The sequence below is a fragment of the Bombina bombina genome, chromosome 12 (genome assembly GCF_027579735.1).
Source record: "Bombina bombina isolate aBomBom1 chromosome 12, aBomBom1.pri, whole genome shotgun sequence".
Taxonomy (NCBI): domain Eukaryota; kingdom Metazoa; phylum Chordata; class Amphibia; order Anura; family Bombinatoridae; genus Bombina; species Bombina bombina.
The window spans coordinates 154240628-154253245 of NC_069510.1; the positions used below are offsets into that span (position 1 = coordinate 154240628).

A 12618-nucleotide genomic window follows, 5' to 3' on the forward strand; every position below is an offset into this window, starting at 1 on the left:
TAGTGAGATAGAAGGATGCCAGTCTGTGATACAGGTGTTCCAGTTAGTGAGACAGAAGGATGCCAGTCTGTGATACAGGTGTTCCAGTTAGTGAGACAGAAGGATGCCAGTCTGTGATACAGGTGTTCCAGTTAGTGAGATAGAAGGATGCCAGTCTGTGATACAGGTGTTCCAGTTAGTGAGACAGAAGGATGCCAGTCTGTGATACAGGTGTTCCAGTTAGTGAGATAGAAGGATGCCAGTCTGTGATACAGGTGTTCCAGTTAGTGAGATAGAAGGATGCCAGTCTGTGATACAGGTGTTACAGTTAGTGAGATAGAAGGATGCCAGTCTGTGATACAGGTGTTCCAGTTAGTGAGATAGAAGGATGCCAGTCTGTGATACAGGTGTTCCAGTTAGTGAGATAGAAGGATGCCAGTCTGTGATACAGGTGTTCCAGTTAGTGAGATAGAAGGATGCCAGTCTGTGATACAGGTGTTCCAGTTAGTGAGATAGAAGGATGCCAGTCTGTGATACAGGTGTTCCAGTTAGTGAGATAGAAGGATGCCAGGCTGTGATACAGGTGTTCCAGTTAGTGAGATGGAAGGATGCCAGTCTGTGATACAGGTGTTCCAGTTAGTGATACAGAAGGATGCCAGTCTGTGATACAGGTTTCCAGTTAGTGATACAGAAGGATGCCAGTCTGTGATACAGGTGTTCCAGTTAGTGAGACAGAAGGATGCCAGTCTGTGATACAGGTGTTCCAGTTAGTGAGATAGAAGGATGCCAGTCTGTGATACAGGTGTTCCAGTTAGTGAGATAGAAGGATGCCAGTCTGTGATACAGGTGTTCCAGTTAGTGATACAGAAGGATGCCAGTCTGTGATACAGGTGTTCCAGTTAGTGAGACAGAAGGATGCCAGTCTGTGATACAGGTGTTCCAGTTAGTGAGACAGAAGGATGCCAGTCTGTGATACAGGTGTTTCCAGTTAGTGAGATAGAAGGATGCCAGTCTGTGATACAGGTGTTCCAGTTAGTGAGATAGAAGGATGCCAGTCTGTGATACAGGTGTTCCAGTTAGTGAGATAGAAGGATGCCAGTCTGTGATACAGGTGTTCCAGTTAGTGAGATAGAAGGATGCCAGTCTGTGATACAGGTGTTCCAGTTAGTGAGACAGAAGGATGCCAGTCTGTGATACAGGTGTTCCAGTTAGTGAGATAGAAGGATGCCAGTCTGTGATACAGGTGTTCCAGTTAGTGAGATAGAAGGATGCCAGTCTGTGATACAGGTGTTCCAGTTAGTGAGATAGAAGGATGCCAGTCTGTGATACAGGTGTTCCAGTTAGTGAGATAGAAGGATGCCAGTCTGTGATACAGGTGTTCCAGTTAGTGAGATAGAAGGATGCCAGTCTGTGATACAGGGTTTCCAGTTAGTGAGATAGAAGGATGCCAGTCTGTGATACAGGTGTTCCAGTTAGTGAGATAGAAGGATGCCAGTCTGTGATACAGGTGTTCCAGTTAGTGAGATAGAAGGATGCCAGTCTGTGATACAGGTGTTCCAGTTAGTGAGATAGAAGGATGCCAGTCTGTGATACAGGTGTTCCAGTTAGTGAGATAGAAGGATGCCAGTCTGTGATACAGGTGTTCCAGTTAGTGAGACAGAAGGATGCCAGTCTGTGATACAGGTGTTCCAGTTAGTGAGACAGAAGGATGCCAGTCTGTGATACAGGTGTTCCAGTTAGTGAGATAGAAGGATGCCAGTCTGTGATACAGGTGTTCCAGTTAGTGAGACAGAAGGATGCCAGTCTGTGATACAGGTGTTCCAGTTAGTGAGATAGAAGGATGCCAGTCTGTGATACAGGTGTTCCAGTTAGTGAGATAGAAGGATGCCAGTCTGTGATACAGGTGTTACAGTTAGTGAGATAGAAGGATGCCAGTCTGTGATACAGGTGTTCCAGTTAGTGAGATAGAAGGATGCCAGTCTGTGATACAGGTGTTCCAGTTAGTGAGATAGAAGGATGCCAGTCTGTGATACAGGTGTTCCAGTTAGTGAGATAGAAGGATGCCAGTCTGTGATACAGGTGTTCCAGTTAGTGAGATAGAAGGATGCCAGTCTGTGATACAGGTGTTCCAGTTAGTGAGATAGAAGGATGCCAGGCTGTGATACAGGTGTTCCAGTTAGTGAGATGGAAGGATGCCAGTCTGTGATACAGGTGTTCCAGTTAGTGATACAGAAGGATGCCAGTCTGTGATACAGGTTTCCAGTTAGTGATACAGAAGGATGCCAGTCTGTGATACAGGTGTTCCAGTTAGTGAGACAGAAGGATGCCAGTCTGTGATACAGGTGTTCCAGTTAGTGAGATAGAAGGATGCCAGTCTGTGATACAGGTGTTCCAGTTAGTGAGATAGAAGGATGCCAGTCTGTGATACAGGTGTTCCAGTTAGTGATACAGAAGAATGCCAGTCTGTGATACAGGTGTTCCAGTTAGTGATACAGAAGGATGCCAGTCTGTGATACAGGGTTTCCAGTCAGTGAGACAGAAGGATGCCAGTCTGTGATACAGGGTTTCCAATTAGTGAGATAGAAGGATGCCAGTCTGTGATACAGGTGTTCCAGTTAGTGAGATAGAAGGATGCCAGTCTGTGATACAGGGTTTCCAGTTAGTGAGATAGAAGGATGCCAGTCTGTGATACAGGTGTTCCAGTTAGTGAGATAGAAGGATGCCAGTCTGTGATACAGGTGTTCCAGTTAGTGAGACAGAAGGATGCCAGTCTGTGATACAGGTGTTCCAGTTAGTGAGATAGAAGGATGCCAGTCTGTGATACAGGGTTTCCAGATAGTGAGATAGAAGGATGCCAGTCTGTGATACAGGTGTTCCAGTTAGTGAGATAGAAGGATGCCAGTCTGTGAAACAGGTGTTCCAGTTAGTGATACAGAAGGATGCCAGTCTGTGATACAGGTGTTCCAGTTAGTGAGATAGAAAGATGCCAGTCTGTGATACAGGTGTTCCAGTTAGTGAGACAGAAGGATGCCAGTCTGTGATACAGGGTTTCCAGTTAGTGAGATAGAAGGATGCCAGTCTGTGATACAGGTGTTCCAGTTAGTGAGATAGAAGGATGCCAGTCTGTGATACAGGTGTTCCAGTTAGTGAGATAGAAGGATGCCAGTCTGTGATACAGGTGTTCCAGTTAGTGAGATAGAAGGATACCAGTCTGTGATACAGGTGTTCCAGTTAGTGAGATAGAAGGATGCCAGTCTGTGATACAGGTGTTCCAGTTAGTGAGATAGAAGGATGCCAGTCTGTGATACAGGTGTTCCAGTTAGTGAGATAGAAGGATGCCAGTCTGTGATACAGGTGTTCCAGTTAGTGAGACAGAAGGATGTCAGTCTGTGATACAGGTGTTCCAGTTAGTGAGATAGAAGGATGCCAGTCTGTGATACAGGTGTTCCAGTTAGTGAGATAGAAGGATGCCAGTCTGTGATACAGGTGTTCCAGTTAGTGAGATAGAAGGATGCCAGTCTGTGAAACAGGTGTTCCAGTTAGTTAGATAGAAGGATGCCAGTCTGTGATACAGGGTTTCCAGTTAGTGAGATAGAAGGATGCCAGTCTGTGATACAGGTGTTCCAGTTAGTGAGATAGAAGGATGCCAGTCTGTGAAACAGGTGTTCCAGTTAGTGAGATAGAAGGATGCCAGTCTGTGATACAGGGTTTCCAGTTAGTGAGATAGAAGGATGCCAGTCTGTGATACAGGTGTTCCAGTTAGTGAGACAGAAGGATGCCAGTCTGTGATACAGGTGTTCCAGTTAGTGAGATAGAAGGATGCCAGTCTGTGATACAGGTGTTCCAGTTAGTGAGATAGAAGGATGCCAGTCTGTGATACAGGTGTTCCAGTTAGTGAGATAGAAGGATGCCAGTCTGTGATACAGGTGTTCCAGTTAGTGAGACAGAAGGATGCCAGTCTGTGATACAGGTGTTCCAGTTAGTGAGATAGAAGGATGCCAGTCTGTGATACAGGTGTTCCAGTTAGTGAGACAGAAGGATGCCAGCTGGGAAACAGGCGTTTCAGGTTATGAATCAGACAACAAGTGACTGAGGGCCTTATGATCTAAAGCTCTTCACAAGATGACCTAAGACGTCTCATTAGTACTGCAAGGTCAATCATTTTATACATTTTAGCTTGAGAGATGTTTATCTCACTATGTGTGGTTATGTATGTGAAGGAGAGATACTTTCATTAAACTATAAGGTGTAAAAAAAACACAAACATTTGGATATCTCTCCATGCCGGCCAGTTTTTGATCATCAGCCCCAAAATAATGCCAGGATGGTAAAACAGCAGCAAGACATATAGATACTAGCTGGGAACCAGTTGTTAAAGGAACAGTAAACCCAATTTTTTTCTTTCATGATTCAGATAGAGCAGCAATTTTAAGCATCTTTCTAATTTACTCCTATTATCAAATTGCCTTTGTTCTCTTGCTATCTTTATTTTAAAATCAGGAATGTAAAGCTTAGGAGCCGTCCCATTTTTGGTTCAGCACCCTGGGTAGCGATTGGTTGCTAAATGTAGCCACCAGTCAGCAAGCGCTATCCAGTGTTCTGAACCAAAAATGGGCTGGCTCGTAAGCTTACAATCCTGCTTTTTCAAATAAACATACCAAAAAATGAAGAAAATTTGATAATAGGAGTAGATTAGAAAATTGCTTAAAATTGCTGCTCTATCTGAATCATGGAAGAATAAAATGTGGGTTAGGTTCGGTATCCATTTAAGGCAGTCTGGGTGACAGGAGTTCTGGTCATTGAGACAGATGGATATCACTCTTTGAGACAGGTGTTCCAGATAGTGAGACAGAAGAATGTCAGAGTGAGTGACAGGTGTTCCAGATAGTGAGACAGAAGAATGTCAGAGTGAGTGACAGATGTTCCAGATAGTGATACAGAAGAATGTCAGAGTGAGTGACAGGTGTTCCAGATAGTGAGACAGAAGAATGTCAGAGTGAGTGACAGGTGTTCAAGATAGTGAGACAGAAGAATGTCAGAGTGAGTGACAGGTGTTCCAGATAGTGAGACAGAAGAATGTCAGAGTGAGTGACAGGTGTTCCAGATAGTGAGACAGAAGAATGTCAGAGTGAGTGACAGGGGTTCCAGATAGTGATACAGAAGAATGTCAGAGTGAGTGACAGGTGTTCCAGATAGTGAGACAGAAGAATGTCAGAGTGAGTGACAGGTGTTCCAGATAGTGATACAGAAGAATGTCAGAGTGAGTGACAGGTGTTCCAGATAGTGATACAGAAGAATGTCAGAGTGAGTGACAGGTGTTCCAGATAGTGATACAGAAGAATGTCAGAGTGAGTGACAGGTGTTCCAGATAGTGAGACAGAAGAATGTCAGAGTGAGTGACAGGTGTTCCAGATAGTGAGACAGAAGAATGTCAGAGTGAGTGACAGGTGTTCCAGATAGTGAGACAAAAGAGTGTCAGAGTGAGTGACAGGTGTTCCAGATAGTGATACAGAAGAATGTCAGAGTGAGTGACAGGTGTTCCAGATAGTGAGACAGAAGAGTGTCAGAGTGAGTGACAGGTGTTCTGAGCATTGGGGCAGAAGGATACCATACTATGATTCAGTTGTAAAAAAAAAAGGGTACCAGGCTGCACAACAGGTGTAGCAGGCAACTAGACAGAAAAATGCCCCACAGTGACACAGACAGAGCTTTTTAGGGGCAAATAGGGCACAGTTACATAAGGAAGCTAAGATGGAAGGTAGAAGGTTTCAGAGTAGTAAGTAAAAATGCTAGCAAACAGATATCAGAAACAAAACAGAAGCCACATGGAATAGGGAGACAAAAGGATGCCACAGTGTCACTCATTTCCTTGTGTGTCTCATGATTACCATCCTTTTCCCTTTGGCAGAGAATGGATTTCACTATTCCTGAAAGAAGCCGTATGGTCCCTACATTGAAACACAGTCACCCATACAACAAACTGTGGAGCATGGGTCATGACGATATGGCGATTCCCACCCGATACCACCAGACCTCCCCGGAGAGGGATATAACTTACCCCGACAGTAACTTTAATATCCCACCCAAGAAGATCCTGTCAGCATCTACAGAGATATATGAGCCTGCTAGCAGTACCCAGAGCAGTATTACTATCCCACGTCCTCATGGCCGGAAGACACCAGAGTTGGGGATTGTCCTTCCTCCACCAGCACCCAGAGGAACTAAGCAGTGTGCTCCAGTATTGTCTGAGACAAACAAACCACAGCATGGAGAGGGCAGCAATCTCGCTTTTCACATCAGTGCTGGACCCTTTGGGGCTGCACCACCTGAGGACAGCTACATGCATACATTGGATTCTAGTTCTTCTGACATGTTGCAACCAGTTAAGGTGTCTGCAGAGATTGGAGTAAAAGAGGATATTCTCAGCCTATTAGATCCATTAAAAACAGGTCGGTGGCAGAGTGACAGCCATTCTAATGCAGGAAGTGCTGCTACAACATCAGAGGCTCCCCTTTGCTCCAACACTCCCTGCTTTACTCCACTACAAAGTGAGTATGTTCCTGCCACTTTCCCCCAGCAATTGGGGTTTTCCACCACACGGCTCCCATTTATACATTCTCCTCTTAATCCCTTTGTCCAAGCATTGCCTGCTGAGCTGCCTGTAGCAGTAGCCCCAGGAAGGTCGTTCACTCCACAGGCGGGCACAGCTCTTGCTGCAAACTCCCTGTTGTCTACTCCTGACTTTTACCAAAGTCACAGGCCACTGCCATCAGTATTGCAAGGAAGTAGTCCATTTGGGGTCCTTCCATCAGGCTTACCGACCAATCCTGTTCAGCAGGGCCCTATCACCTCTAATACACAGCAAAACTTCCCACCTGCTATCCATGGCCCTGCAGGACACAGAACTTTATACACCACTGATGCTACTTCTAAATCCCAGGATGGCAAGTCCAAAGCCTTTCCACCTATCCCTCCCAGACCTTCCAAAGTATCAGACCCTGTTCTTCTTCCCTCCAGACCAGGTCAGCCGAAGGATCCATTTGATGACTTGATCAGCAAAACCAAGCAGGAGGTAGCCCCTTCTTCTGGTAAAGTAGAACAGCTCAGAAAGCGCTGGGAGACTTTTGAATGAGCCCTAGCATTGCACTTTTTTAGCTGAGAAAAAGAGGAGCCCAAAGTGTACCATGGAATAGTGATGATGTCAAGTATTAGACTTCAGACTTCCCTTTGCAATTAATGCTTTAATATCACATGAGACAATGTGATTTGTTTTCTTTTTGATACTTAACACCCACCCAGGTCCGACTCCATAATGACCTATTTTTTAAACACATTGAGCTGTTGCATTGGTGGAGGTTTCAGGTCAAATTTATGCGGGATGTAGTGATACAAATAATCTATGTCCAGTGTCAATTATATATGCAGTGCTGGTGATCAACATGCTGTGCTGCTGATATATATATATATACACACACTGTCTAGTGATCTACACATGACGTATCCAGTGAATCTTTTGCTTAGCTTAGCTAACAATGCTTTATAATCGCCCTGGGTTCTCCTCTTATGTGCTGTATTTAAAGAAAAAATAAATAAACACATGCATAATGTCAGCACCCGTTAATCTTCTTCTAGCAAATCTAGATCACGTATAGTGTACACAGACAGTTCTATAGATACGTTTTACAGACAGCACCTATTTAGCCTGCTTAGCTTGCAATCTAATGTTTGTAGCAGGAGTGTGTGACTATAAACTGGAATGTAAGTGTAGTATGTTAGTGCATACTGCGCACACCATGGACTTTATCTGTGAATTAGTGAAGCAGCAACTTAAAGTCCACATTAATAATAAGGGTTGGTTCTTCGTACTGTAGGTACTGCTGCTGTATACTGTGACATTTATATTACCATGTAGGTGGCCAAGAAACTGATTTCCTGGCTGTGACGTCCTGCTGTTTAGTATCCACATGACAGGCTGTGTAAAGCAACTTTTGTATTTGCGATATGCACAAGCACTACACTGGACAACACATCACACACCTGTACATTACATACTACACATTTCTCTGGACCATTTACTCTGCATGCTGTACACCATGATGCATATATATATATACTCCATACTAGCACTACAAAACACTGTCTTCTACATTACCATACAACATGCGCACAGTCACACATTTTAGTTATGCTGCATGCTACACTACACACTTCTTGTTTACAATTCATACAAACAAGATTGTGCTTCGGGTCGCACACACAGATCTGGTGATGGGTTCTATACTAGATGAGAATTCACATTTACTGCAGTATTAACTTTTTCTTGATTGTGCTGTATAATTTTCAAGGCCTTTTTGCAATAAAACAGTAATTAACCTGTGGGTATGTTCCACAATCTGCAGGTTTTCATTTTGTATTGTATTACACTTTGCCTGTTCGGCATTGTACATAGGTAAACACAACGAAACTGAGCCCTGTGCTGTTTGTTTGCAAACTGACTTGTCAAATGGGGTTGGTTTGTCTGAAGGGGGAAATATAAGTTTCAGGAAACAGCGTTTGTGATTGCAGAGGATTTGGGAAGGGATAGGTGGTTCTGATAGTGGTATAGAAGAAAAGCTCCTGGTTTAGGGGAAAACAAGAAGGTCTGGATCTGTGAGGAGGACAGGTAAGACCTGCTTAGTTGAATACTATCTGGAGTAATACAGTAAGATCTGATTTGTGGTAGTGTTGACATATCTAATCTGTTCAGAGACAGATGGGCTGTTTCTGACAGCTATGATGATCTGATCTAGAAAAGAATACATGAATCAAGTGGGACAGAAAGGTCATCTATTGCTGAAGGTAGGCAGGATTAGATTAAAATGTTTGGTGGGTTTGAGCTAATCCAGGGGGTGGCTGCTGGCATGATATTGGAGCTTGAGTCTTATATGAGGGTACGATGTGTGTGACTGGCAGGGTGGGGTTGTCAGACAGGTCTCTTCTAGTGGAGGACAGGGGGGCTAATGTAATAGAAGTCAAGCAAAGAGCACAAACTGCTCCAATCCAGATAGAAGACATACAGTTTGGTCTTTGAGAAGACCACTAAATCTAATCATAAAGAGGGCAGAGGGTTTGGTCAAAAGGATGAAAGAGTATCCGATATTCAAGAAGTAGAACTGATTCTGAGCTAGGAGCATAGACAGGTTTGATGTGGTGGACATATAGGTTAAACACAATGATTGACAGAAGGATCTGATGTGAGGGAAGACAGGTACCATCTGGTTTTGAGGTTAATTTGAAAGGAGGAGGTTGGGTTCTATCTGGGGTAAAGATGTATGATACTTGTCAGAAGAAGAATAAAGATAGGGACAGTTTTATCTGAAGGAGCAAAGGAGGAACTTGTTTTATCTGATGGAGTAGATGAGGAGCAAGTTTTATCTAATAGAGCACTGGAAGAACTTATTGAGTTTGTACTTGTGGGAAATCAAGTTGAAGATAAGTGCTGGGAAGCCTTGATATCCGTTTGCGAGCCATTCTGTGATTATGTACTCCTGTGCTGTCAGTAGGTCCTCAGAGTGTACTACACTGTTACACACTGATCTGCTTGTTACTGATAAATACAGTTCATCATAGCACCTCGACTCACTGCTGTGTGTGATACAGATGCACAGTGTTGTTGTGACCTGCCAGTCATATCCTGAGCTGCCTAATGCTATTAATAAGTGTGTTACTTTTAATGTGCTCAGCAGGTTGCAAACAAACAGCATTCTGGCAGCTAATTGTTTACACATGCACAGTACACGTTACACGTTACACAATACAGGGGATACAATGCTGTCCTTCTGCTATATGTGTTTTTACTTTGTTACTGAACAATGTCATTTTTTATATGTATGAAAGTAAATATGTATTTAATATCATTATGAACATTGATATATTGTTGAGGAGTTTTCACAACATGATTGTTTTCAATACATTTTATTAAAGGGATATTCTAGCACTCACTACATATAGTTTGTTAAAGGGATATTTTAGTGCAAAAATGACATGCTCTAATTTGTTAAAGATCATCATTATTGCATAAGTGAACCAAGATAGCTATGTGTTAAACACATAATTCCTGAGCAGAACACAGCAGGTGATTTTTGGTGTCTTGAGGCTGCTACTCCTGATTGGCTCAATAGCCGTGTCCTGCTCATGAGCTGCACGGCTTTGCAGGGGCTAAACTATAATATACTTTAATATCACAGACGCAGACACTGCTGCTGATTGGTGCTTTTAATGCAGCACCAATCAGAGACTTGCAATGCTTTGAGATGGGATTCCTGTGCACTCTCCTAGTAACAAGTCTGAGTAAAGAAAAAAAATACTTTTTTTGTTTTTTTAAATTTTATTATTATTGCTTAACTTGCAGAGTTGCTTGACAAACTATTATACAATGATGTCCCTTTAACTGAAGATACATTAAAGGGACATTAATTGCTCTCTACAAATTAGAGAGCAATTAATTAAATCAAATTAAATTCCCCTCTTGAGTAGATGTGGTCAATAGATCGCTCCTATAGGTTTCATTGAAGTGGTTAGACATTTATTTGGTGATGCTTTCCAGCTCCAAGACCATATTAGTTTCAAATTCAAGCCAAATGGATATGATGAGTCATTCTATTTTGAATAGCCCTTTAAGCAATGTAAATGTGTTTATTCATTTAACACCTTATCTGCTGTTACTGCTTTGCTGAGTTTTGTAATTGAAAAAGCATCTGGATGTAAATGAGTTAAAGGAACTTTGCTGTGAATGCATGTTACATATATATGATGTCATTATTGTTTGTTTTTTTAACATATTCATTCTCTACTTGCGGACTGGCAAGCACTGCATTGTAGGCCTGTCCAGCAGAGAAAGGGTTAACCATGTATTTTTGTACATTTAACATGCATGCTTGTGTCTGTGGATTACGTTACCTGTCTCACAGAAAAAAAAAAGTATTTTTCTATCATTTTTACCTTTCTATTCTGCGTGTATAAATCACAATGTTATTTTAAGGCCTCGGTGGAATTGTTTGCACTTTACAAGCAATGTGTAAATCAATCAGAAATGTCTTTACATGTAAGAAATATAAAATAAAAAAAGGATCCAGGAAATAAACACTTCTGAACAAACCGTGTCTTTGGAGTTCTGCTTTTTATTATCAGGTTCCTGAGGTGTTAGGAGATATCCACAAAAGAAATTGTGAAGTTATATTAAAGCATTGATCATTGGTTTTCAATTATTTTCCTTCCTGTAGCAGAAAAGGAATAAAATCATTGCAGAAATAAATAACGCTGTATCAATAGAAGTCAAAAACACATAGGGCCCCGATCATCAGCATATTCAGAAATCCCTCAGTGACCCTCACATGGGTAGACCTCGTGGGCTGAAACAGGAAATCCCATCGAGTTGCATGATTACTTCCATAGAAAGTAATAAAGATGATTAGAATGCAGATTCTCTCAGGCACATTAACAAAACTTTTGTAAAAACAAATACAAATTAAACAACATTGTTAGCGTAATTTATCTAGCTTTTATTTCTCTTTTTCCTTCCCTTTAAAAACTGGGATGTGTATTTGGAAACAAACTTTCCTGCCTAAGATGAAACTACAAGACCTATAGGCGTAATATGCTTAGATAATTCTGATACCATTTTCAAGGTAAAACTTCATATCTGCTCAAGGAAACCCCTGTTCAGCCCACTCCTCAGTACTGGAGACACATTTTACAATTGATGTATAAGAACCCTTTGGATTTTTCCATCTTCTTTATGACTTCAACTTTGTTTTAATAAATAACTAGGCATGTGCATTTATCAGCTTTGGGGGGAAATGAGTGCCTAAGATGGCGGCCTCAAGACGCATTCAGCGGATTAATATGCCTTATAAATGTGTGTTGCACTTGCACAAGAATAAATCTGACGAATGTGGCTTGCGGCTGCCATCTTCAGCATTCGTTTCCTCCCAAAGTTCACAAATGCACGACAATAGATAACCTTATGCCTTATAAACCCAGATTACATTGAATGTGTTTTCTGTGTAAAGTCAGAACAATTTGTATGGCATGATGTAAATTCACATTTTGCACATTTATTTTTACGTCTATTTGGATGAGTGCCGCTTATACGAGTTTTATGCATAATACAATTCAGAATTTTACAACTCACATTCAAAAGGGGAGCCACATTGTGTATCAAATAATCATTGTATTATTCCCATCAGAAATGAAAGAATACTCACAATCTGTGATCACCAAACAATGGTGAATCTTAGCAGGCTTAGCCATCGGAGTTGCTCAGTAAACTCTCCTTCTCTCTACTACCCCTAATCTCCTATCTCACCTGAACTTTTAGGCGCCTCTTAACATTTTCGCAGACTTTAATTGTCGTCCGGTTAGACTCCTTTTATGTTATAGCCCTATAAGTTTAAAACAGTAGGTGAACCTGTGTATCCATTATTTTCATTGTTTCAGTAGTGTACTCTGACCTATTGCTTCTTAGCTGAGAAGTATTATTAGGAACTGGAGCATCCTGTAGGGCCTTAACTTTGTCATCTGTAATGTGAAGGTCACCCTTATCAATGACATGTCCACAATACTCAAGTTGGTCCTTTAAGAACTCACATTTGTCTAAAT

General features: G+C 41.9%; 1 protein-coding gene across 1 annotated transcript in view; it reads left to right on the plus strand.

Annotated features, from left to right (window-relative positions):
- Positions 1-11115, plus strand: part of DENND1A (DENN domain containing 1A) — a 1966771-nt gene extending 1955656 nt beyond the window's left edge. Inside the window, 1 exon segment of the mRNA XM_053695696.1 lies at positions 5888-11115. Within this exon segment, the coding sequence (XP_053551671.1) occupies positions 5888-7111 (1224 nt within the window). The 3' untranslated portion in view covers positions 7112-11115.
- The last annotated feature ends 1503 nt before the right edge of the window (positions 11116-12618 follow it).